At 46.1% G+C, this 27,791-nt stretch overlaps 1 protein-coding gene across 4 annotated transcripts in view; it reads left to right on the top strand.

Moving 5' to 3' along the window:
- The first annotated feature begins 2,241 nt into the window (after window positions 1-2,241).
- CUX1 (cut like homeobox 1) overlaps window positions 2,242-27,791 on the top strand; it is a 491,160-nt gene continuing 465,610 nt past the window's right edge. For 2 of the 4 annotated variants that reach the window (XM_073667763.1, XM_073667761.1), the window contains exon 1: window positions 2,825-2,991. In XM_073667763.1, coding sequence (XP_073523864.1) covers window positions 2,929-2,991 — 63 coding nt within the window. In that variant the 5' untranslated portion in view covers window positions 2,825-2,928. Of the gene's footprint in view, window positions 2,383-2,824; window positions 2,992-27,791 lie in introns of those variants that run through there. The other 2 variants (XM_073667762.1, XM_073667764.1) reach the window with 2 other exon arrangements.

Below are 27,791 nucleotides of genomic sequence, written 5' to 3'. Positions count from 1 at the left end.
TTTAACAGAAATTAAAATAACTATTATGTACCTTGTTTATTGGTCATATTCTAATAAAATACCCGAACCATTTTTATATATATATATATACATACATACACACACACATACGGAGGTATTGATAAATACTTGTCCCAAAATATTTCTAGAAGACGAAAATAAATCCCGGTGCAATAAAGACAAGTATTAATTTAGATAAGTGCACGTGGATTATGCGCGGTCACTACATCTCATATTGTACTGCTATAACTCAATAGGATTGGCTGTGGAATAGTTCATCATCTGCCATATTCTCCTAATTTGATCCTATCTTTATTATTATTATTTATTATTATAGCGCCATTTATTCCATGGCGCTTTACATGTGAAAAAGGGGTATACATAGCAAAAACACTTACAATAATCTTGAACACAATGTGACAGCGATTGGTACAGGAGGAGCGAGGACGCTGCCCGCGAGGGCTCACAATCTACAAATCTGATTATTTTTTCTTTAAAAACTCAAAAAAAAAATTATTGAAAGGGCAAAAATTTATGATAAATAAAATGATAATTGATGCTGTGGCGTTGTGGTTCGCAGAACAGGATAACAATTTATTTTCTAAAGGATTAGAATTACTTTTTAATTGATGCATTAAATGTATAAAAGGTGATTATGTTGAAAAATTGCAATATTTCAAATAGTGTATTTTTTTGTCTAGGTCAGGCCAACTGTATATCAATATAGCTACATATAATATATACATTCTTTAAAAAAAAAATCTGAGTAATATATATATTTATTAATTACATATACATACATTCACACACTCCTCAATATTGAAACTACAAAAAGAAAGTTGTGGAATTATGGGAATCACAGCATTGAAAATCTGGGACATCACTAGCAGATAACTGGCAGCGGATCTTGATGATTTGCCCAAGAGCATCCAGTGTGGCTGACCAATCTGCAGGCTGCCATTAATAACCTCACTGATAGCAGCGACAGCCAAGGTGAGTGCAGGGATCTCGGCATGTGACGCTCAGACTAGATAGTGAATAAATCAAGAGGTTTTGACAATTTTGTTCTCATTTTTTCATCATTTGCATATTAGAAACATGTCTGTGCAGCCTCTGATTCCATCACTTTAAATTTCTACATTTCTTTCTTGCTGTTACAAAAAAAAAAAAAAAAAATTATATATATATATATATATATGGTACATACACACAAATTATAAACATGGTGTATATATAATTTGTGTATGTTCAGAATTTGTGTGTGCACATATATATATATATAGTGTATAAATAATTTATATACGTTATTTATATACACACATGAATATATGCAATTTGTGTATATAAATATATGCGTACTATGCAGCTATATACCCAAATGTTATCTCTCTTCCCTTCACACACGGCACACAGCCTCCTCTGCTGGTTCTCCCGCGCTGCTGCCCCCCAGTCTCCGCCTCTCTCCCGCTGCTGCCCCCCAGTCTCCGCCCCTCTCCCGTGCTGCTGCCCCAGTCTCCGCCCTTCTCTCCCGCGCTGCTGCCCCCCCGGCTCCGCCCCTCTCCCGCGCTGCTGCCCCCCAGTCTCCGCCCCTCTCCCGCGCTGCTGCCCCCCAGTCTCCGCCTCTCTCCCGCGCTGCTGCCCCCCAGTCTCCGCCTCTCTCCCGCTGCTGCCCCCCAGTCTCCGCCCCTCTCCCGTGCTGCTGCCCCAGTCTCCGCCCCTCTCCCATGCTGCTGCCCCAGTCTCCGCCCTTCTCTCCCGCGCTGCTGCCCCCCCGGCTCCGCCCCTCTCCCGCGCTGCTGCCCCCCCAGTCTCCGCCCCTCTCCCGCACTGCTGCCCCCCCAGTCTCCGCCCCTCTCCCGCACTGCTGCCCCCCAGTCTCCGCCCCTCTCCCGCGCTGCTGCCCCCCAGTCTCCGCCTCTCTCCCGCGCTGCTGCCCCCCAGTCTCCGCCCCTCTCCCGCACTGCTGCCCCCCCAGTCTCCGCCCCTCTCCCGCACTGCTGCCCCCCAGTCTCCGCCCCTCTCCCGCGCTGCTGCCCCCCCCAGTCTCCGCCCCTCTCCCGTGCTGCTGCCCCCCAGTCTCCGCCCCTCTCCCGCGCTGCTGCCCCCCCGGCTCCGCCCCTCTCCCGCGCTGCTGCCCCCCAGTCTCCGCCTCTCTCCCGCTGCTGCCCCCCAGTCTCCGCCCCTCTCCCATGCTGCTGCCCCAGTCTCCGCCCTTCTCTCCCGCGCTGCTGCCCCCCAGTCTCCGCCCTTCTCTCCCGCGCTGCTGCCCCCCAGTCTCCGCCTCTCTTCCGCTGCTGCCCCCGTGTGCCCGGAGCGGCCGCTGACCCGCAGCCATTGCTGTTGCCCGGCACCTCTGCTGCTCTTGCACCTATGATACATAAGGTGACTACTACACGCCGCTCTGGAGACTTCCTTATGTCGCGATATATACAGCTGTACAAGTACAGGACACGGACCTATGTCATGTGCGCGCCGTGCGGTTCTCAGCCGCTTCCTCCGTGTGTAATGTTCCCTCAGTCCATATAATCGCCGCGATATAACGCAGCCGATGTGACTGTGCTCGGCGACACGAGGGGTGCAGGTGGCAGCCGCCGATATACCGCGGCGTTACTGCCGTGACGGAGGCGCTGTCCCGCTGCTCTCCCACAGGCCGGACACGGGGCCGGGACTCCTGGTAGTGTCGGGGCCGCCCAGCGAGCAGCAGCGGGCGGGAGAGCAGGCCGCCAGGTCCCCGTGCAGCTGGGCGGGCAGTGAGCGCTCAGACGCCGGCAGCTGGCCCCGCTCCGTGCCGGCAGAGGGTGGGTGTGGAGTCCGCGCCGTGTTTTGCTCTTGCTCCCTCCCTCCTTCCTTTCCCCCTCCTCCGCCGCTTGCTCCTGAACTCCAGCCCCCTCTCTATCAGCCTCTCACTCCGTCTCAATATGTCTCAAGATGGCGGCCAATGCGGGATCGATGTTTCAATATTGGAAGCGCTTTGATTTACAGCAGCTGCAGGTCAGCTCCGTTTTCTTCCTTCCTCTCCTCCGCCACCCTCTCCCGCTCCTTCCCCGCCTTCTATCTGTCCGCTCCGCTCCCCCGTGCACCGTCCCCGAGCCGGGCAAAGCCGCCGCTTTCCTGGCCGCTCTCATTGATAACGTTTTATCAGAAATTGATCCTCTTTGTTCAATTCATCGATCAGCCAAGATGGCGCCGGCTGTGTGGCGCCGCTTCTTCCTGCTCCCCGCGCCGAGGCTGCTGTGCCCGGGCCGCCGCTGCCCGCTCCCCGCCGCTCGCTCCTCGCGTCTTCTTACAGCTTCTCCAAGTTTTATTTTTTTTATTGGACTTTTTTTTTCGCTTCTTTTATTGAACTTGCCTCCTCCGCTGGTTGTTGTGCTGATGATGCTGGTGGCGCTGTGGTGCCAGGCTGCGCTCACCCCTCCTCCACACAGCGCCTGCCTCTCCTCTGCTCTCCTCTGCCTTCTCCTCTGTGCTCTCTGCTGCTGCTCCTCCGAGTCTCTGCTGCATGGACTCAACTTTTATTCTTTTATTAAATAAGCTGATCCCTTCCGTCCTCTCTGCCGCCGCCGGTGCCGTCTCTGGGGGCTTCGGTGCTGCTCTTTGGGGTTTGTTTTTTGGGACCAGAGAGAACTTTACATTTGGACCTGTTTTGCCTCCAGTGTTGTGAATTGTATTTTGTGGTGTTTTTTGGGGGGATTATTAGGAAATGTACGTTGTCTTTACGTCCTGAGGTAAAAGTGGTCGTAGTATTTGTGACTGAATTTCGGTCAGGATTACCTCAGGTGACGACATAATCCGGCCAGACGGCTTCTGCTCGCTGCTGATTGTCTTTTTTTTTCCGTTTCTCCCTATTTTACCTCAGCTTTTGTATTTTTACCACAAAACTGTGTCCCGGGGTCATAGTCGGGGACTATATTCTGTGTACTTTGTTGCCCTTTTCTGCCCCGTAGGCTCCTTTTTTCTAGGTATGAGGTAAAGTTAGTGCAGCCCCTCGGCGATGCGTTGCTTTATTGATTCGGCTGCTGTTCTGGGTGTTATTTCGGGACGACCCCCCCCTGTCCATTCCTGGTCCTGTACTATAGTCCGTCATTCCGGACCTTTTACCTTTGATCTCCTCTTTATCACGGCATCTTACTATTGTTTTCTGTCCATATGGTACTGTACACACTAATATGGAGGTGGCGTAGTATGTAAATACATGGTGACCCAATTTAGAGCGCTGATGGTCCCGTGAGATCTGGATGTGGCTAGCTGGGAATTTAACCCATAAGCAGCCACAGATTTGGCCCGTCGTCATGCCTTTTTTTTCCTTCTTCTCTCCTTGGGATATTGTGGTGGCCTTGAAAACCCTTCTGGTTAATTTATCTCCTAAAGTGCATGTTCCTCGCAGAGATCTTGTTTATTACAGGAAAAATGCATTTCACGTAAAATTTAATTAGGGCACGAGACCATACATTTTTTTTTTTCTAACATTTTTTTTCTCTCCTTTTGAGAGGAGCACGTTTTGCGTTGATTTGCATGTAATTATAAAGCTTCAGAAGTGTCTATCTGCAACACTTTCATGTGCCTGGGAGAGGGGATGTGTTGGCGAGGGTTTCGGCAAAGCCTGAAAGTTGTGTATTTTGTGTATGTATGTGTTGGTTAATGTGTCTGTCAGTAACCATGTAAAAGGCTCAGTCTGAAAGCGGAGATCTTTGCTATGGAGTCATGGTTAAGATCAATAGACATTCTCATGAACTTACAGGGGGCAGTAAAAATATTCTTGATTGCCTGTATAGATTTTCGTGCCTCCAGTATTGAACAGCATAGCAGCTTTAGAAGCGCTGGCTCTTAGCTCGTGTGCTGATACTGTTTCGGCTTGGGGAGACTTGTGCAATTAGGAGGAAAATAAACACAACTTTTACTACCAGTTTTAGTTGATTTTTCTATTTTTTTCAGAATATATATTTTGCGATATGGATCTTGTGAACTTCAAGTACAAGGGGATCGTTTGACTTTGTGAATCGTCCACACTAAATAAAATTGCTTTTGTAGCGTGGCCTGGTAGATTCCTTTTCCTTAGTAACAAAGAGAAGCCAACATAAATTATGCATCCTTTAAATTGCAGATTATTTCTGCCGCGATGTGGGTGGAATAAAGACGTAATATGTCACTCCACGTAGTAGACGCTTTACGAAAACTTTGAAAATAAAGACATGTAAAATTTAGTGACCCTTAATATTGTAAAGGTGTGAGGGTTAAATTAAGCAATGTTTATAAAACTGATCTCGACATCTTTTTTTTTTTTTTTTTTTTTTTGGTAAGCAAGGAGACTATTATTCTAAGGACGCCTCAAAAATTGTGCTTTGTGCACAGAACAAAGATCATTGTTTTCTCTTTTGTTAAAATGAAACTCATTAATCATCGTCTGAATGTACAAGGTGGAAGGTCCTTGAATTCATATGATCACGTTGGTGGAGGGGGAAAAAAAAATGCAATCAAACACCACTCTCAGAAAGGATCAAAAGTTCAGAACACTTTGCCATCAATTCATTACAGTTCAGCAAATTAAACACAAATGACAGACTTCTGAATATTCAAATACTTTCATAAGAACAAAGATTAGCTTTGTTTCTCTTCTGTCAGGAATCTAGTGATAGCGGTGGGTTTAGCAGTAGTAATTTCCTTTCTGTAAATATTGTCTGAATGGTTTTACAAGAAGAAAGGCTTTATCAAATGTGTTCTGTTCACTCGGTATAATAGATCCTTGGAGTACCTGGTGGAATACTTCACAATCAGATCCAGATGCTGATTTCCCAGATTGTAGGCTATTAGATTTCTGTAAATGTGTGAGAAGGCTCCTACTCGTTGGTGCTATTTTTCGAATTGTTATTTTTGTGTGAAAATACATATAATTTGTGTGTATTTCTTTATTAACATGCAGTCGTGTTGGGAATTCCAGATTCTTTGCAGGTCAGTCTGCCTTCTATAGACAGATTTAAAGCCTCCGAATTCCACTTGGAGACTAATTACTACCCCAAGCTACCGACTGTAGTCGTCTCCTGATGTGCTTAACAGACAGCTGTGGATAATTTCACAACTCTAGCTTCCCTGAATGTGATAACACCAGGGCTATGTAGTCGGAGTAGGAGTCTGTGTTCGTTTTGGTGGAGTCTGTATAAAATGGACAGACTCCTAAAATATATAATAAATTTGGTACAGTAGTTCAATTCAGAATGTGCTGTAATTTTTTTCATAGAATTTGGGAACGTTATGAAATATCCTATAAATGTCTGTTCTGTTCCTGATCTAAGGATCTCGGCTTTTAGTTGACATGAATGTGTGCTGCACTTTATGTACACGCTCAGTAGTGAGGCAGCGCTGTGGAGTTGGAGGTTTGGCTTACCGACTCCACAGCCCTGCATAACACAACGCAATATTGCTAAATAATATTTTTCATAGTGGAATACTTATGTCAGCACTCTGTTACAGTAATTTGTTTTGTGAAAGTGCAACATTTTCTTACAAAAAGCTTAAGGTGTCCAGTTAATTGGGAGTTTCTATCTATCATGACACAATGACTTATAAATTAGCGCTAGCACAGAACAGCTTACTAATTCTGAATCATTTATTCTGCTCACTTATATAGCGCCATCATTTTCCGCAGCGCTTTACTGACATCATCACTGTCTCCATTGGAGCTCACAATCTACATTCCCTATTAGTATGTCACTGGACTGTGGGAGTAAACCGGAGAACCCGGGAGACCATACAAACTCAACATTTTTTACCTGTGTGGGTAACGGTGTGCCACGGAGGCTTATGTAGGAAGGGTTTACAAATGGCAGATTTGTTGCAGAAAATTGTGACCGTCCTATAGTTAAGTGGGGTTTGTTTTATATAAAGCAAAAACACAGCTGTCAAAAGAACAAAATGCAGCAAGATGGGGGGAGGGAAAAGAGGCTCCTAAACTTCTAGTCACTGGAGTAAAATCTTATTGCTGCATTTATCATGTAACTGCAGAGCGGTAAACTCGTGAACCTGGTATTATTCAGATATCATATTTCTTTCATAGCTAGGTAACCATATCTAGATTTTTCATTTGGCTTCTGATACTGTGACCTTACTGCATTTCCAATAAGTAATATTGATGATGTCTTTGAAGCTTGATACATTAAAACTATACAGTATTGGTGTTTAGTGCCTTGATTATTCTCTCTCCTCTCTTTTAACAGGCCCCAGCTAATATGCTTGGGTTTGTATATGCAGCAACCCATCTTTAGCTCACAAGTGAGATTACACACCTAGGTGTTAGGCTGACTGAAGTCTTCAAAGTCCACCATAGCCTAAACTGCTTCAAGACATAGGAGGCTCTGGTACACTGCACTCATTACCGAGCGCGCATTATGTCTTTTGATCTAAAAGACAAGTGCTACTTACATTTGATAAATAAAATAAGAGTCATTATATTATTTATTAAGGTTTGATCTCCCAAACTTATTCTAAAGGTTTGAGTCTTTCTAGTGTGACTGTGTCAGATGGTGCAGCCGGATAATGTTTACCTGGCTTGCCAAACATGCATATCAATGTCACTAGTTCCCTGAAGCACTTTCCAGTGTGTGTGATGCGGTGGGTGGGCGCTGCTCTGCTGAAAGACTTGGTTGTCAGTTTGTGAATGGAGCGAGAACAGAGAGTCTTTAATATTATACGTGTGTGTGTGTGTATATATACGTATGAAGTACGGCAGAGCGTGTAGAGAAGGCATATGTATTAACTCTTGCAGCAGGATTCTCTTGCTGCATGGAAATTTGATAGAAATAAAATATATCTAAGATTTTTAGGGCTTTATTGTAGTTTAATGTTTCAAAGTTTGCACATTTAATTCGAAAACTGAAGTATCCGGGAGCTGATGGCTAATTACAGACTAATATTTAACCTGTGCAAACGTCAAATATGGAATCGTGTTTGAGATCTTTATCTCGATTTTAATATAATCTCCGGAAGCTGAGTGTGGTTCCTCAACTGGACACGCTTTATAATCTACCTTCATTTAAAACTGTTTTTCTGCAACCCATGTTGTATTTTGTCAGCAGTTATTGGTGCAAAGAAATTGCTCTAATTTTAATCATAGAGCATTACTGGTTTGTGTGTGAGGGAGTATTTTTATTTTTACTGCTTTCCAATTAAAACTTTATTATTGGTGCCCAGATTTATATCGGCCGAACTTCTAGTATTGTATATGGATCTTTCTCCGCCTGCTGGAAGATGAGAAATGGGATGTTAGATTTCAATATGCCTTGTCACTGAAATAAGCCGCCTCTAGAGGTGTCTTCCGTCTTCCTACTGCGAACTCGGGCACGCTGTGTATAGGGGATGTTGGTAGAGAGCGGTCGTCTAAAATAGTGTTTGGTCTAATGTTTATAGCCAGCCTTACACAGATTGCTGCATATGTGATGTTAAAATATGTCCTATATTATATTTTCACACACAGATCAATTGCATACAGTTCATCTATATTGGGCTTGCAGTATTCTATGCATTTGTCTATTCCATTCAGATTTGAGGAACTGATATATTTTTTCTAATTTGCTTTAATTTCTGTGACAAATCAACATGTAAATTCACCCTTCACAGTACTGTGTGCACACCTGACTGAGTAAAGAACTGAGTAAATTTCTGCAGCATTTCTGCATCTCCCTGGCAGAAAAAACGCATGCAGATTGTGCATGCGTTTTTCCTGCAGAATACATGCGGATCCACATGCGTTTCCGCATGCAGATTGACAAGCGCTTTCCAGGCGATAGCATCACTTGGAAAGTGCTTGACAACTAGGTGACACTGTATAAATCCATGCAAACAGCATGGATTTATACAGTGTGAACCGGAAAAATAAAAAAATAAAGCTATACTCACCCCCGAGGCCCCGGCGTGTGCTGCAGCGCTCCTTCCTGTCTGGTTCCTGGCTGCCGGCATATCCCGAGACAGAGCGGTGAAGGGCCTGCGGTCACATGACTGTGACGTCACCGAAGGTCCTTCAGCAATGCCGGCATGCAGAGAAGCCTTCGGAAAGGTGAGTATAAACTTTATTTTTTATTTTATTATTTTTTTACAGGTACAATGGTACCCAGGTCTGGATGAGAGTCTCCTCTCCTCCAGAACTGGGTACCATCCGCACATAGAGACGCATAGAAGCCGCTTGTACAAATGTAGAGTCGTGGTTTCTATGCGTCTCAATGCAAGTCAATGGCGGGAGTTCCGCTGCTCTTCCGCAAAATTAAATGACATGCTGCGGATTTTTGTACGCAGCATAAACGCTGCGGAAAAATCCTCAGCATGTGCATAGAACATGCGGAATCCCCTTGGAGACCATGGGGGGCGGATTACCTAGCGTTTCACAAGCGTTTACACTGCGGAAATTCCGCTGCATAAATGCTTGAAAAACGCTATGTGGGCACCCAGCCTAAATTGTACACTTTCTATCAATTTAAGTGTTTTTGTTGCAGATTTGAAGCAGCATTTTTGTTATTGTATCTTTTTTGTTTTTAAGCACCTAAACCCTGCATTTGTGGCCACCTGAAAAAGGAAGACCCTGCCGAATATGAGGTCAGGCAGAGTACAAAGTGACTCAGTCTCCTTCACTAAAGTCAATGGCCCCGTCGGTAAATGCCTGAATCCCTTTTTCAGGGCTTCAAACGGAAGCCCCGACAGAGCCACTGACATGGCCAAAACGAGATGTGAATCGGGTTCGGTTGACGTTAGTCTATTGTGTATACAGACCTTAAAGGGGTCCTCTACTTTTAGAAAAGTGAACTTCATATGATTCCTATACTGTACAGATTGTACTCGCTGCTCCTGCTGTTGCTCCGGTCTGATTTGGCTGCAGTGGTGATGTCACATTGTCGGCACACACATTACTGCCGCAGCCAATCACTGAGCTCAGTGTCTCATCCTGTCTACATTGGTAGAGATGTTGAGCTCATTGGCTATAGCGTTGGAGTAAGCTGTTGACGTGACATCACCGCCGCAGTCAAAACAGAGACTGGAACAATTGGGGGAGAGCAAGTACGATCTGTCTGTTATTTTACAGTGTAGGAATCATTTGGGCTCCACTTTTCTAAATGTGGAAAATCCCTTTAAGGATATATGAATTCAATCCAGCTTTTATCTTGGAAAATTGAGGACTTCTATATAACTATAAAAAATTTTAATCTCTTTTTGTGGTATTACATGCAGATTATGAAGTGCTGCAAATGTTAAAAACAAAACAAAAAACAGTATGGTCTTAATATCAATGGAAGTTCCTTGTTATTGTACACTTCATAAACTGAAACATATCCACTTGCTTCGAAGTGTCTGAACGCTGTGCCACAGATCTGTGTCAGACTAAGCAGAGTGTGCATGAGATTTTAGAAGACTAATTCACTTTGGTCCAGAAAGTGTAGCACTTTAGACCCTGAAAAACACACACAAAAAGTGGCAAAAACGCAGCTTGTGAACTATCCCTTACACTTCCCTACCAAGGTTAGAAAAAAATATATAATTGCAACTGACGCCAGTCTAAGGGCCTGTTCCCAGAATATTTTAACCATATCCTCCTCTATTTTACCAAATGGTTATGACACGCTATAAAATGTTATCAGTGGGATCTATGGGTATGGACTTGCTTAAGTTCCTAAATGTGAAAATGGGTGAGGATTATGTATTTTGCCAATGATCAAATTTCTTGATTAACGGATTTTCCCAAGACACTGCATAATAAAATCCAGTGATGAAACTTTGGGACAAATTTTTTTCTTTACGCTAAATACACATGTCTTTATGATTTGCACCATATAATGTTTTAGACACTTTAGACAACTTGACCGTGAAGGTGCAAGGTCTTGCTGAAGTTGATTTGGTCTTTTTAGAAAGGGATGTGGCTTAAAGAGAGTGGGTTATTCCCAAAACCAGGGCCTGTAGTTGGTAAGCCAAACCTCCGACTCCTCAATTTCCATGACCACGAGTCCGACTCCCTCATGTTTAAGTGATAAATTTCCTGTAGCACAGATTCATTTCAGCTAAAAGTCTAGACCCTTAGATCAGGAACAGAACAGACATTTATAGGACATTTTATAACTTTCCCAAATTCTTATGAAAAAATATTCCCCACAAACTGCATTGTACTACTGTACTCAATTTATTATATATTTTAGGAGTTTTAGTTGGTCCATTTTATTTCAACTCCACCAAAATGGGCTCCGACTCCACAGCCCTGCCCAAAACTCAAGTTAAACCATTTATACAGTAACATAAAAGAATTGGCTCATATAAAAATAATGCCTGCAGTAACTAGTTTACATAGAAAGTTTGAGGGCTCTACAATGCACCCTTGGTGTGGCCAAAGGCTCAGCGCACCGTTCCACCCTTTTCAGGTAACGCTTGCCCAGAGCAGGCACTGCCTGAATTGAATTATTGTCCCTGCATGTCCACTCTGATACTGAAGGAGCCAAGCTAGCACAAGCTCACACTTGGTGGGGACATGCGCTCCTTTCTCTCTCCTGTTTTCAGTTGCTGACGATTGACAGGAGAAAGCAATGAGCGTCCACCTGCATTGACACTTTGTGCTTATTCTCTGTTCTGCAATGTCACTGTGGATGCGCAAGGCTGGGGATCTACTTCAGGTAGCGCTTTTTTTTTTTTGGGGCAAGCGAGTGCTGTTAGTTAGGCAAAGGGGAGATGTGGAGGATGCCAATTGAGGGGGCTGAATGGTGCACCGAGCACTTATGTTTTTTTTATGAAAGACTAAAGTATTGAAATCTATACTATATGTATGTTGTCTTTTTTATAGGGCCTAAGTCGCTGACGACACCGCTAATTTGTGTCCGAGTATTGCCAGTAGGTGATGCAATCTTAGTTTAGACAGATGCGCCATATTTATCAAACCGCATGAACCTTTGTAATAATCTGAAACATTTGTAGACTGTCTAGTAGTGATGAGCGAGCATGCTCTGATATCGGATAGAGTAGCCGGCGTGCTCGAGTCAAATGCTCGTGTAGCGGCTGTGTTTCAGCCATGATGCATGCGGCCACGGGTACGCGAGTATGACTCGAACAGGCCGGTTACTCTATCCGAGCCCGAGCAAGCTCGGATAACTTTGTATCAGGGCATGTTCGCTCATCACTACTGTTTAGTCCAAGTTTATTGTCTAAAAATTAGCATTGTTAAATATGTCCTTAGTGTTTTCCCAAAAGGGAGCACCACAGTTCCAGTTTGACAACTGATGCCAGTAACCTGTTTTGGCACATCTCAAGATCATTTGGTATACATTTCTCCTTTTCTTTTGTGAAATGCTTCACAAATGCAGATGTGGATCTAGATTAGACAGGACATGTCAGTGCTCCTGATGTCTGTTTTAGTAACTACTTCATTTTTAGTGTTGCACTGTTCCTCTGTTAGTAGGAATAACATTACATCAATTGCTGGGTATGTGGGACAGTGGGCGCATGTCCTTATTCAGTCCGACATTGTCCAGTCAGGAAAGTGGTAATACCCAGTTATCAATGTAGTCATATGTTTCCAGTAGGAAAGACAGGTTATATACCATGCATAGCTCCTACAATGTTGCTGCAGAATTCATGAATATACAGACATGGTCTTTAAACCTCTTGTTCTCAAGTATTTTTATGTTTGCAGACTCTGTGATGTATACAAAGTGATAGTTTGGAGAGTAAAGGCATAAGGGGAATTGCAATCAATGAGTGTCCCTGCTCCACAAGGCTCCTATACAGTCTGCTTAGATGTATACTTATGGTATGGCCTGTCCAGTACAGGTGTGTGAGCGGAGGCTGAGGTAAAGCTTTATAAACTAGGTGAACTGGAACAGATGGGGCTTTTGTTGAGTGATTATTTTTCAATGCACAAAGCCTCCAAGTTATCTAGAGCATTGCTCTTTTACATTCATCCTTTTACCTTTTTTATTTTTTAATGTGTTGTGTGCAAAGTGGCAGCTCCCCTGAGCAATGTGCTTAAAAGACATTTTGGGAGAGAAAAAAAAAATCAGCCTACACCTTTGTGGGAATTATAAAACCTGCTGGGCTACGATATGGAAATAAGGTACTAATGATAACTTGCTTTTAGCAGGCAGTTCATTTTGTTAATTATAACACTGAATAACATGACACAGTTTTTTTGCTAAGATCGAAATGTTCGTGTTAATCTAAAAAATAAAGTGAATAATAAATCCTGAATATTCTCATGGTAAAGAATTCATATGGGCTCTTATATAAAGCAGGAGGACAAGAATTTGTCCTTATAGTGGAGTAGATGTTGGTGATCTAACCAGCCTTGTATGTAAACTTTACCAGTATTCTGCCAATATTTTGAACAAATTCCCATGCAGAGAATATTCAGCCACAGAACTGACTGCAGCATTGAAGGAGCGCAGGAGGACTGAAGTGAAGCCGCCAGCTTCAGAGCTGTGCTTCAAAGCTGTATTACAAACAGTTTGCAAGCGCTTTTTTGCTTTGGAACCCGGCCACCTCTGTGGTGGCTGGTAACAATGGCAACTTGCAGTTTGCTTTAGAATATTCAAATTTTACTTATTTAAGATGAGACAGAAGATAAACCTATTGGTGGTTTTGACATGTTTTAGCAAAATCTTGCACACCCCTCCCCCCATTGAATAACATTTCTAAATAATCTTTTCTTATTACATTATATTATTGTGTCCCTCTTTTTATTCTAGGAATAAATACCAAAAACCTGCAATTTTCAAGCATTTCAATAGGCTGAAGTGCCTATTCTGCTTCAGATCACTTATAAATTTAATTTAATCTCATCAGACAGGGTTACATTGAAAACCAACTCTCGCGTCTCCCGTCTCCTTCATTCACTATAGCTGATGGCCACAGCTCACCTCTTCCTTCCTGCACAATGACCTCTGCACAGTCGATAGAGCAAGTCCTCTACATTCTCCCATAGAAGTCCAACACAATCTCTAGTCTACAGGTTCTTGCAGTACATGTGGCTGCTGTAAAGCAGCTCTCTGAATGCTGTAAGAATACATCTGATGATGTTGGAGCCTTCCATGCTGTTTTGTGCTAGTTACCATTTTTAGATTGTGACACATTCCTAAGCTAGTATTGTTAAACAATTTATGGAAAGAAGATTTTAGTACTAAACTGACTAACATCTAGCTGAAATTTACATTTACCGCTGTTATTCTGCAATTTTTCCTATGTATTGGAATTTCCTCAGGAAGCTTTCAAGAACTATCCTAATCTTAAGGGTTTCAACCTTCCTGGTTTTGGTGCAAAGTTATAATCGACTGATTACACTCCCTCTGAACTTTATATGGCAAATATGGGTGTAATTCTATTGTGTATTCCTGCCCCTTCTTCACTTATCCCCTTGTTTTTATTGGCAACTGCCAAACCTAGAAGTGGGAATTTAACAAGACTTGTTTAATTTGCCCGTCATGAAGCAAAAGTCCTCTGGAGAAAGGTGCGCCTCATTTTTTAGAGGCATCTGACAATCTAAAATCTACCATTACTCAATAGAGATCAGTGGTTGCCTCTGTGCTCAGATTTGGTTTTAGGGTTAATTGCGCCTTTCTACGTTAAGCAGTTTGACAAATTGAATTGTCAAATAATATAAATAATCTGGTTTGTTTCTTATTTATATATTTTTATATTTGCATACAATGAATTGTAAATATATTGGGGGTTTTTGAATGCGAGATCCAGACTAGTGATAGTTTGTGTGGTGATAGGTGTGACAATGTTTTCCTAAAAGATGGCTGAATTGTTAACTGCTCCTCTGTTTAGCTAGCCCTCAGGCTTCAAAAAGAAGAGCTCCAACACATTTGTCTACTGGAACACTTTATGTATGTGAACAATGAGTGGAGGTGTCTAGAATAGCACTGTCCTAGATTTCCAGACATCCTAGACTTGTGAAAGAATGAAAAGGTTCCTTTTGACTTTTTAGAAATGTCTGGTGAAAAGGTGTTACATGTGTGAGAAGTGGCAATCTGATACATAGTTGACCGTGGTTTCTCAGAAGATGAAGACTAATGTTCACTTTTTAGTCCCTTGGGTGCGAATGATCGTATGGAGTTACCAGCGCTTCCAAATATTTCCCATGGCATAAGCAACATTGGTGTGCGAGGGCAGAAGGGAAAATAAATAACGTCTTGGGTTCTATTCTCCAGGATTTCTTCCTAGGATCTGCTAATTTTTGGCAAGAAATGTAAATTCAATATTAAAATTGTTTGTGCTAATGTTTGTACATCAAGGTTAAGGGCAGCCATACACATTAGAGCAAAGTTAGCCAAACCTCTGTTATGAGTTGGATTAATGGTTACTGTGGCTCCTTATCTGTTCTTCAATGCTCAATCTTTTTGTTCTTCTCTTTTCTAATTGATAACACGTTTGTGCTGGCTGAGCCGCTGATCTGGCCAATTCTAAATTCACAAGAGCATATATTTGGTCCGTGCGCGCATCAGCCACAGACCAATGCTAGCCTAGTTCACATCAGAAATTTTCCACACAGACCTTAAATCCGAGTGGGATAATAGTACAGCATGTGCTAGTCTGGTCAAAATTACAGACTAGTGCAGGTGAGTGGGCAGTATACCATGTAATTCATTCAGTGCCATATCAGATTAGTCTGGATTTAAAGGTCCGGTGGTCAGTTTTCATTAATGACCAGTGATCGTTGATATGCATGCTTATACATATAGCTGTCAGTCACTAATTAGGACCACTCTCTAGATGCCCAACCCCAGCGTGAGCAGAGGTTTTAGTGAATGAAAAAACAAGAGAGTCTAAAACTTCTTTTAGAAATCTTCTCAATAACCTGCTGTCAACAGATTGGACTCCATGTTCATTGCGACAGGTTCCCTTTAACTGGCACTAAATATGCTAGAATGCATTGTGATCTAATCTTCGAGGATCTCCCAAACCAAATTATGACAGACTATAAATGGTCATTGGAGCCTCAGTTCACAAGTTGTAAACCTGATTTCCATGGCATATCCAGGCCTGTATGGATGTAGTTACTATACTATGGATTAACAAAATATTTAGATTTGAGAGTCCTCAGTGGTTGATACCTTTTTTAATGGCTAACTGAAAAGATGGTAACAAATTGCAAGCTTTCGAGACTACTCGGGTCTCTTCATCAGGCATAGTCTCGAAAGCTTGCAATTTGTTACCTTTTAATGGCTAACTGAAAAGATGGTATCAACCACTGAGGACTCTCAAATCTTAATATTTTTCTATCTACTGGCTAACACTCTGTAAAGATATACATTTTCCGTGTATGGATTAACAAGCATCTGGTGTTTTAGGAGTTTTACCATAATGTTTGTATGTCTTGTTCATGAAGGCCATATAACAAAGGCTGACTAGACTTGCAGCATCCCCAGGACATGTAAATACCCTTAATAGATGACTGACTATAAGTATGTTATAGAGGTTGTTTGTAACTCGATCAGGGTGCTTTCACCATATGATTAGGCACCCGGTCAGTGGCTCACGTCAGAGCTAAGTCCGAACCCCCCCCCCCCCCCCAAATGGGATTCGGACGTATGCACCAATGGGGCCATAGATTATAATGATGCAAACATGCGCTGTGCTTCATTTTAGGGTATGTACGCATACTGGGGGTGGAAACTCAGATGCAGTCTACTAGCCAAATCCTGGGAAAACCTGTTACTTTTTTATCATTCTCACATGGTAGCCCACATTTATTAAAAATGGCAACTTTTGTATTAAATCTTTGATGTACTTACTGCAACTTTGCCACTATGTATTTACCAAGTATCGCACCTTAATGATTAATTTGGAGCAAATTATGCCAGCTCGAGACCAATATGTCTCAAGTCACAACAGGATGTTTGTGCAAGTTGCATGTTAGAAATGGTTGCTGCATAAAGATCTTTGTTCCACACCTTTTAAAGCTTGTTATGATAGGAGAGTATCCATGATCCTTTTCCTCCTGTTTAGGTACCTACACCAAAAAATTTGGTTAAATTGCTAAAAAATAGTGCAATTGCATAACACTTTGATAAATTATTTAGTTTAGGCATTTACAACAATGGCCATTTTGTGCCAAACTCAATAAGTGTAAGAAATGCAAGAGCAGAAACGAAAGGGAATTCAAAGCTAAATGTTACTTTGTGTTGGGGGTTTACGTTTAACCTCACCATTTGAGAAAGTATAGCTGTTCAGTTGACCACAACCGGAAAGACAATCACATACTTGTGTCATTAATGGAGTTATCCAGGATTTAACAATTGATGACCTGTCCTTGGGATAGGTCATCAGTATGAGATCGCCCTTGGATTGACACCCGAGTATTGAACTGTTATCTCCCATTCACTCAAATGAATGTTAGATGAGGTGCAGTACTTGTCAATGGCCACTAAGCAGCATATAGGGCTGCTGTGTTCTGCCCGTTCAGCGCGTGTATCCAGCCACTTCCAGAGCAGATTTCAGCTTATTGATGGGTGTATTGGATGCCCAACCAATCTATTGATCACTTGGCATATGAATAGGTCACCAATTGTTAAGTCCCGAACAACCCCTTTATAATAAAAATGTATGCTGCTCAGTTTTTATTTTTAAACAATGGATGAGCCTTTGTATTAAAACAAAACCCTATTTTTTTGTTGTCCACACAGATTTCCTTAGATTGTAAGCTCCTGCGTTCAGAGCCCTCGATCCCAGTGTATGAATTGTTGAATGTACTGTAATGTCTACTTATCAGTACTTGTGCACTCTGAATTGTAAAGTGCTGTTTAATATGTTGGCACTATATAAATAAGTTTATTATATCCAAATTTTTAGGCCTGTCATACTTTTATTTACTCCCAAAGATACTTGTGGAAATAGCATTTTAATTAGGTGTTTGAGGACTGCAATATGCTGACTCTGCCCATTAAAATGTATTGTGAAACTTGAGATTTGTGAAAAAAAAGCCCATCTCTCAAGATTAGGAATTATTTTCATGGTAAATAATTAGGTCAGAGAAATTTGATCCTAAATAAATAATGGGAACTTGAGATCTAGCTGTAGGGAATGTATGAAATGAGGAAAAAAAGACACTATTTTCTGAACTATGAAGTTAAAAAGTGACCCTAAATGGTTCATCCCCCATTTCCCATAGAATTGTTTCTTAAATAAAAAAAACTATATAGAAAAAATAAAAAAAAATACAGCCATCTAACAATATGCATCTTGAGTAGGTATTGCTGTGGCTTTTTTTTATTTTGAGCCATTGTGACACAATTAAACATATGATCTTGACTTTGCTAGCTTTGGCTGTGGGACAGCCCCTGTAGGTCACCATTGTACTTTTTATTTTCATGTTCAGTCTTCTCATTGTTGCTTTAATACATTTTGGTAACTGTGAAGGTGATAACCCCATGGCCGGTTAAAAATTGAGGCCTGGGCATACAAGCTTCTAACAGCTCTGTAAAACCTACAAATACAGAGGTATAAAATATTGCATATAGACTTTTATATAGGGTTTTACGGTTTCCAACCTTCAATTTTAAACTACATGCTTCATTGGGCACATATTATTGGGATATTTTCCCATAGGAACATTGCCTCTATGGGAGTTTATTATCTGGTGTCGTACTGTGTCACTTAGTGTCACCGCACAGGCTCCTCCATGTGCATGGAGCCCTAGATTTAAGGGGTTGTCCACATTTGGGGACAAAGTTTTTTTTTTTGTTTTTTTGTAATGAATTGTTTCATTAAAAATATTGCATGGTTTGTCTTTTATAGCCTCTGTGTAGCACTGGTTGACTTCAGAATGGGTTCTTATTGTTTTTATATATCTTTTCTTGGCTCTTCTCAGCTGATTTTTGACCAGAGACCACATCAAAGTTGCATGTGTCGGAAAGCGTAGCCTGTAAAAGCAAAACAATTGCTAATTTCTAATGAAACTGCATTGCAAAAATGATTTTTTTCCCCATACATCATACATGTTATACTCCGGCCCGTGGGCCAAATCTGGCCCACAGGGTGGCTATATTTGACCCATGACACCAGAACCGCCAACCCTATTCTGTATGGACTGCTATGTGGGGCCCATTATTCTGTGTGGAGGGCTATGTGGGGCCCATTATTCTGTGTGGAGGGCTATGTGGGGCCCATTATTCTGTGTGGAGGGCTATGTGGGGCCCATTATTCTGTGTGGAGGGCTATGTGGGGCCCATTATTCTGTGTGGAGGGCTATGTGGGGCCCATTATTCTGTATACCGATTGGCCTACGACTTTGTCCAAGTTTTTCATTTTGGCCCTCTGTGTGTTTGGAATCTGTCACCGCCTGGGAGTTATCAGACCGCTACTATGGGCATTTAGGTTATAGAAAACTAAATCTATACTTACCTGTATGGCCCATAGTAGAGGTCTGATTGCAGAGAAATGTAGTTTTATCCGGGGTACACCAAGCAATGCCCTCCTGTCTGATTATTATTCCCCTAAATCGCCGCCTATCAGCCTAGTTACCATTTTCCCTCCCCCGCATGTCACAGGGCGCTGTGACGTGCGCTTTCCTTCCTCACCTCCCGGCGCATGTGACGCGCCCCCTGGGCCTGTGCTGTGCAGGGGATACCCGGAGCCGGATCGCTGGGGGTTGTAGTCCTCTGTGACTGTGACCCGGTCCGTGCCCAGGGCGGTCAAACCAGTGGCAGTCTTAGTAATGTGACAAATGTCCGACTACGCCACCCGTGGATTGCGGTCAGTGGGGACCGCCGCTGCGCTGCAGACCGCTGAGGCTGATGTTGTATGCGCAGCCAAATATGGGTTGACTCCCCACGGGAGAAGTATTGCCTCAGGGCAGCTAGTGTGGATGATGGGAGAGATGGTGTGAGCATCCCAGTACTGATGGTGCTGGTGCGGCGATGAAACACAGACGTGTGGTGCAGTTCAGGGTCTTTACTGATGGTATGACGCAGACCCTCCCGGGAGTACTGGTTAGCAGTAGGGGCCTGGTCAGTCTGTAAGCAAGTAGGATCTCCCCTGGCCAGGTGGAGTTGTAGGCCTCCCCGACTATCTGCACTCTTTCCTGGCTACCATGCTCTATGCGGGTAGAAGTAGCCCACGTCCCTGAGTATACCGTGTGGTGTTCACCCGTATGGCCGGTGACTTGGGGCCTTCCGTTGGCCTCCGCTTCACGATAGCGGTGCTGGTCCTTTGCTTGTGACCGTGCCTCCGGGCTTCTAAGGCCAGAGGACCTGGAATCCCCTGCCGGTTGGATTCTGCTGCTGGACCTGGATGTCCCCACAGCCTCGGACTCCGTGTCCGGGTTTAGTGTCTTCAGCCAAGGCGAGCTCTCTAGCTTCCAGCCTCTGGCACTCGCTCCTGCTCCTACAGAGCTCCTGTTGTCACTTTCCCTCTCCAGGCTCTGACTCCCAGACTGACTGCTCTGCTTGTTCTGCAGGCCCTGTCTCTGTCTGGGACTTCACTTCCTAATCCCGCCCCAGACCCAGTTTATAAGGGCAGATTCCTCCCCTCCCAGGTCTGGGCGGGCAGTGTTGCATGCTTAGGGCTCCTGACCAGAGAAACCTCCCACTTGCTCTCAGACATAATATTTCTATTACTGTGGCAACCAGACCCCTGGGGTGCCACATTCCCCCCTAGTAAATTTTAGTACTCCGGGACTAAACACATTTTTAAAGAAACATAAATGCAGGGTATAACAGTAACACAATAACATATTTACAAGTAGCTTTAGTTCTTTAAAGGTCACGACGTGTCCGCAACCGGGTGTCCATATCACCCAAGGTGAAGTTTTAAGCGAAGTAGGGGACCTGTCCAAAGCAAACCCCTTGCGTTGGCCTTGGGCTTGGCTGCAAGGCTGAAGCTAGCTACTTTGGGCCGCAAGGAGGCCATGCCAGACAGGTTTTCTTTTCCGCGGCCGTCTTCGCAAGAGGCACAATGTGCAACTATCTACAAGAATTGTTCCGGTTATCCAGCGTCCATAACCTGTTAGTCCAAAGAAATCTGCAGGGTAACTGAGAAACATAATTAATAACAGGCAACAAACATAAACCATAAACAGTTAAACAGATAAATTCACAGTGCATTACTTTAGATTTTCCAGCGAGCGGGCATCTGACCTCTAGTGACTCTAGTGGACCTACGGAGCTCACTAACTGGTCCTGCACTACAGGGTGTAGGAGGTGTTATGGGCAAGCTGGGCAGCTGTCTGTGCACTCTTTGGCTCACTAGGGACACGGCAGGCTCACTACTAGCAGAGGGTTGATTCTCCTGGGCTGCTGGTGTGGATTCTTCTGCCTCCTGGGCCGGCTGCTCTTCCAGCTCTGCCTGGTCTTCTGTAGGTACTTGAGGGGCTGGCTGGAGAAAGGTAAGGACGGGCACCACGATAGCGTTGTTTACTTGTGTCCAGGACCGGGGAAAGTCTCCGAGTACGGTGCTGATCATTTCCTCCTTTTCCTCTACGGGTTGAGGGTCTTCCTGATCTTCATCCGTGCTTTGCAACTTCTCGGGGCACTTTTTCAGGTGGTCTCTGGAGACAGTGGCTGTGGTCTCTCCTCCATCCTTGCTAATGACGTACACCTTTGGATTATTGTGGCTTGAGGGCAGTACGGTGTACGGGTCCTTTTCCCACTGGTCGTCGAACTTATGGAGCCGCCTTTTTCTTTTCAAGACCTGCTCTCCAGGTACCAGGGGAACAGCGGGAGCATGTTGGTTATAAGTCTTCTCTTGCCTTTCTCTTGCTTGAGACAGACTTCGCTCGACGCTCTCCTGTACTTTCCGGTACTGCTGCTGCCGTTCTGTATCCCAGTCTGTCTCTGGCGAGGTGTCCTCGGGTATCAGGACTCCCATATCCAGGTCAACAGGCAGCTTACCAGGTCTTGCTCGCATTAGGTAAGCCGGGGTACAGTTGGTGGAACCTACCGGGATGTGGTTATACAGGTCCACCCGATCGGGCAGTTTCTAAGGCCACAGACTGCGTTCTTCCAGGGGCAATGTTTTTAGCAGATCTATCACCACCTGGTTCATCTTCTCGCAGAGTCCATTGGTTTGGGGGTGATAGGGCATTGTTCTGATCTTCTTGCAGCCATACAGGTTGCAGAACTCCTGGAAGACCTCCGCTTCGAAGGCTGGTCCTTGGTCCGTCAGCACTTGGTCCGGGTACCCGTGTGGGCTCTAGAAGTGCAGCTGGAAGGCTCTGGCTGCTGTCTGAGCCGTCAGGTCTTTGACAGGGACCACCACCAGGAACCGGCAGTAGTGATCCACGATGCTTAGGGCGTAGACATACCCGCTTCTGCTTGGAGCCAGTTTAACATGGTCCAGAGTGACCAGTTCCAGCAGCTGCCTGGTGATGATAGGCTGCAGGGGAGTCCTCTGGCTGGCACGGTCCCTTCTTCTTAGATTGCACGGGCCACAGTCTCTACACCACCTCTCAATGGCTCCTCTCATGCCTATCCAGTAGAACCGTTCACGCAGCAGGAACTCCAGCTTCTTCCATCCGAAGTGCCCTGCCCCATTGTGGTAGGCCTCCAGCACCATAGCTGCGTCCCGTCTCGGTACCACAACCTGCCAGATCAGTTCATGTGTCCGGGAATTGACCATTCTGCGGCACAACTTCTCCTTGTAGAGAAACAGTCTGTTCTTCTCCGTCCACAGTTGCTTGGTCTCTTCCGGAGCGTCTGGGTCCAGGCGGGCGTTAGCCTGGGTCAGCATCTCCTTCACCAGACGGACTGCGGGGTCACTGTCTTGCGTCTCCGCCCAGTTGTAGTGGGGTAAGGGGTTGAACGTAGCGGATCGCTGGCCCCTCACACGGTGGGAATACTGGGTAATCCCATGACGGTGAAACGCAGGGAGTTCGATCTCTTCCAATTCTTCTGGATCCTCCCCTTCGTCCGGTAGGTTTGGCATCCTGGACAGGGCGTCCGCGTTGGTATTGGAGCGCCCTGCCCGGTATTTGATTGTGAACTCATAATTGGACAGGCGGGCCATCCATCTCTGCTCCAGGGCACCCAGTCTTGCAGTGTCCAGGTGTGTCAACGGGTTGTTGTCCGTGTACACGGTGAACCTGGAAGAGGCAAGGTAATGCTTGAAACGTTCGGTTACTGCCCACACCACTGCCAGGAACTGTAGCTTGAACGAGCTGTAATTCTCAGGGTTTCTTTCCGTGGGTCGCAGTTTTCGGCTGGCGTAAGCAATTACCCATTCTCTCCCCTGCTGGATCTGGGACAGTACGGCTCCTAGCCCGATGTTGCTTGCGTCCGTGTGGAGGATAAAGGGCTGGCTGTAATCAGGGTACGCCAGGATTTCATCCCCCGTGAGGGCCATCTTCAGCTGGCGGAAGGACTCCTCTTCCAGCTTTTCCCATTTGAAGGGTGGCTTCTGGTTTTTAGCCTTCCTGGACTGGCCTATCAGGAGGTCCTGCATAGGAGCTGCCTTCTTGGTAAAACCGGGAATGAATCTTCGGTAGTAGCCTACCAACCCGAGGAACTGCCGCACTTCCTTTATGCTGGATGGTCTTGGCCAGTCCTTAATCACGGTGATCTTGTCAGGGTCGGGGGCTACTCCGTCAGCACTCACCACGTGTCCCAGGTACTGTACCTTTGGCTTCAGTAGATGACACTTTGAGGGTTTTACCTTTAGGCCATAGTTTGCCAGGGCTTCAAACACTTCTGCCAGGTGTTCCAGATGGTCCTCATAGGTCTTGGAATAGCCGATGACATCGTCCAGGTATAATAGGACCGTCTCGAAGTTCCGGTGTCCCAGAGAGCACTCCATCAACCGTTGGAAGGTTCCTGGTGCGTTGCAGAGCCCGAACGGCATACAGTTAAATTCGCTGAGACCCATCGGGGTGGTGAATGCGGTCTTCTCACGGTCCGCCTCTGCTACAGGAACCTGCCAGTACCCGCTAGTGAGATCCAAAGTAGAAAAGAAGTTAGCAGATTTTAATGCAGCTAAGGACTCTTCTATCCTTGGTAACGGGTACGCATCTTTGTGTGTGATACGGTTGACCTTCCTGTAGTCTACACACATTCTCATGGTGTTGTCTTTCTTTTTCACTAAGACTAGTGGAGCTGCCCAGGGGCTACAGCTGTCCCTAATTACCCCAGCCTCCTTCATGTCTTTTAGCATCCCCTTGGCGTGTTGATAGTGTGCAGGGGGTACTGGTCGGTATCTCTCCTTTATGGGAGGATGGTCTCCCGTTGGGATGTGATGTTCTACCCCCTTTACTCGCCCAAAGTCTAGCGGGTATTTGCTAAACACTCTCTCTTACTCCTGAACCACCCGATAGACTCCCTGTTTTTGGTGTGAGGGAGTGGAGTCAGTACCCAAATGCAGTTGCTGACACCAGTCCTCCATTGGTTTCTTAGAGCCGTTACCTTCCTCTGGTTGAGATGGAGGCAAGGGTTCCACGGCCTGTACAGAGTTCTGGTTGATTGTGAACAATTTGGCTAGCGTGGCATACTGGGGCAGGTATACTTCTCTCTCCCCGATATTTATGATGCGGACAGGCACCCTCCCATGGCGTACATCGACCACCCCCCGTGCTGTCAAAATGGTGGGCCTACTGTCTGAGTAGACGGGTTCTACCATTGCTTGGTAGTCTCTACCTCTTAGACCAATAGCTGCCCGGCACCAAATCATCATCTCACTTTTTGGGGGCATGGCAATAGGGAACGGGTCACACATTCTCACGCTACCTATCTCACCACCAGATAGTTCCACTTGTTGCCGCTTCATCAGTGCCCGGATCTCTTTTTGGAGCACACGCTGCTGGCTGGAACTGGCGTTCTTGGCAACCTGCTGCAAAATAAGAATCACCTCTGCAAGACCGTTTTCAATTACGTTAGTACCTAGGGTTATTTTTGGGTGACTCGCGACGGTCAGTGTCCACAATGATAAGTCCTTGTGCCGGCAGTTCAACTTTACCGACCTTGATGGTCACTTCCTTAAATCCTATCTGTGGCACGGGCTGACCATTGCTGGCGATAATGCTCAGGTCGTCATCTGGGTAGCGGGTTATGTCCGAGTCATTCCAGTACCGCTTGAAGAGCACGTACGGGATGGTAGTCACCTGTGACCCAGTGTCTAGTAGGGCACTCATAGGAATGCCATCCAGTACCACAGGCAAGACCGGACGTCCCCCTACGTATTTATCACGCCAGTTCGATGGGCCTGATGATCTTATGCCTGGGGGTTGGCCCTCCACCCCAGGTTGTGCCCGTTTAAATGACAGTACCTTGCCATATGTCCGGGTTGATTGCAGCGGCGGCAGATGGGTCGTCCGTCCTCGTTGTACCGGTCGCTGGGCTTTCCTCTGGCCGGTGGGGTCCTCCTCAGTCGGCGCCACGGGACGTCCTCCGGTCCGGATGCCAGCTGGATCTTTCCTGGAGAAGAGACCTGCAAAGACTGCACAGTTCTGGATAGCGCGGCAACGCTCTTAGTCAGCTCTTGGACCTGATGGTGCAGGTCTGTAGCCGGGTCATTGTTCAAAGCCTGCGCATCAGCTCCCACAGGCCCTGCAGACAAGGGCGCCGCGTCCTGGTGATAAGTGATAACAGGGCGCCTGTGGGTCACAGCGCCACCTGGTGCCGGTTCTTGGAGCACCCGAATGGCTCTGTCCTTGAACTGTGCAAAGTCTAGGTCAGGGTCCTGTAAGGCCATTGCCCGCAACTGGGTTCGGTGGGCATTGCACAGTAGACCCTCAATAAATTGTTCGGTCAACAGCTTGTCTTCATTCCCCACGCTGTCAGGGTCTGCCTGTTTAATGGCTCTCAGGGCCTCTTGTAGGTTTAGAGCATAGTCTCTTATACTTTCGTGTGCCCGTTGTTTGCACCCCTAAAATCTGAGTTTTATTTCAGCTGAGGTTCGGGTATCAAATGTGTCTTTCAGCCGGGCTAGTATCTCTCTGACAGTCCTCTTCTTCCCAGGTGACCAGGACTTTACCTCACTTTGGGCTGCCCCGATTAACTGGGCCACCAGGATGCTCACTTTTTGCTCTTCCGTGAGGGGGTATACCTGGAAGAGGCTATCCAGTTTTTCCCTAAAGTCACTCAGGGTATGTGACTCCCCTGAGTACTGGGGTAGCCAGGTTGCCCCCGGGATATAGGGCATGGTGAATGGCATGACCGCAGCAGCGGTTGCGCTGGCGGCCGGTGTGGCGGTGGAGCTCCCCTCGGTGTCTGACATCCTCCTTCCCCCCTAGTGGACCGTGGCCTACCTTGCGATGCTCTTCTTCCGTAGGCCGCGGCTCCGCAGTCTATCGTCGGGGTCGAGGACCTTGCGTCGCGCTCCTGTGACGTCAGCGTCGCTTTTCCTCCCTTCCAGGACCTTACGCAGCGTCAGTGCGTGGGGCAGAGTTTCGGATCTCGCGCGCTTTCGGCGTCCACGCCCCTCTTCTTCCCGTGCGGCGTCCTGTAGATGGCGTCCGATGGCGGGAAGCAGCTGAGGATGGCGGGAAGACGGCGGGAAAGGACCCAAGATGGCGGGAAACGGCTCCGGACGGCGGGAAACTTCGCCACAGGTAAGTATAAGTCTTTTTCGGGCACGCAGTACCCGGTGGTTGCGGGCACGAAATCCTGCCGACTACGCCAAAGTTGACGCGCCCCCTGGACCTGTGCTGTGCAGGGTATACCCGGAGCCGGATCGCTGGGGGTTGTAGTCCTCCGTGGCTGTGACCCGGTCCGTGCCCAGGGCGGGCAAACTAGTAATGTGACAAATGTCCGACTACGCCACCCGTGGATTGCTTTCAGTGGGGACCGCCGCTGCGCTTCAGACCGCTGAGGCTGATGTATGCGCAGCCAAGTATGGGATGACTCCCCACGGGAGAAGTATTGCCTCAGGGCAGCTAGTGTGGATGATGGGAGTGATGGTGTGAGCGTCCCAGTACTGATGGTGCTTGTGCGGCGATGAAACACAGACGTGTGGTGCAGTTCAGGGTCTTTACTGATGGTATAACGCAGACCCTCCCGGGAGTACTGGTTAGCAGTAGGGGCCTGGTCAGTCTGTAAGCAAGTAGGATCTCCCCTGGCCAGGTGGAGTTGTAGGCCTCCCCGACTATCTGCACTCTTTCCTGGCTACCTTGCTCTATGCGGGTAGAAGTAGCCCACGTCCCTGAGTATACCGTGTGGTGCTCACCCGTATGGCCGGTGACTTGGGGCCTTCCGTTAGCCTCCGCTTCACGATAGCGGTGCTGGTCCTTTGCTTGTGACCGTGCCTCCGGGCTTCTAAGGCCAGAGGACCTGGAATCCCCTGCCGGTTGGATTCTGCTGCTGGACCTGGATGTCCCCACAGCCTCGGACTCCGTGTCCGGGTTTAGTGTCTTCAGCCAAGGCGAGCTCTCTAGCTTCCAGCCTCTGGCACTCGCTCCTGCTCCTACAGAGCTCCTGTTGTCACTTTCCCTCTCCAGGCTCTGACTCCCAGACTGACTGCTCTGCTTGTTCTGCAGGCCCTGTCTCTGTCTGGGACTTCACTTCCTAATCCCGCCCCAGACCCAGTTTATAAGGGCAGATTCCTCCCCTCCCAGGTCTGGGCGGACAGTGTTGCATGCTTAGGGCTCCTGACCAGAGAAACCTCCCACTTGCTCTCAGACATAATATTTCTATTACTGTGGCAACCAGACCCCTGGGGTGCCACACATGCGCAAAGGGTGGCTCTTATAGATTGCGCTTTGTTTCCTCCCGGCCGGGTTTGTATGAGCACATTGCTGCAGTACTCTATTGTGCAGGTGCCGGGGAGTCACTGTGACTTCCGCTCCAGTGACACCCGATGCATAACCAGAAGGTTTTCTGCAGCACTGTGCTCAACCAAACCTGGCCGGTAGGAAACAA

Source organism: Phyllobates terribilis, unplaced genomic scaffold (genome assembly GCF_046119375.1).
Source record: "Phyllobates terribilis strain yellow unplaced genomic scaffold, ASM4611937v1 Scaffold_2__4_contigs__length_985480577, whole genome shotgun sequence".
Classification (NCBI taxonomy): Eukaryota; Metazoa; Chordata; class Amphibia; order Anura; family Dendrobatidae; genus Phyllobates; species Phyllobates terribilis.
This window is presented reverse-complemented; position numbering and strand designations above follow the sequence as displayed.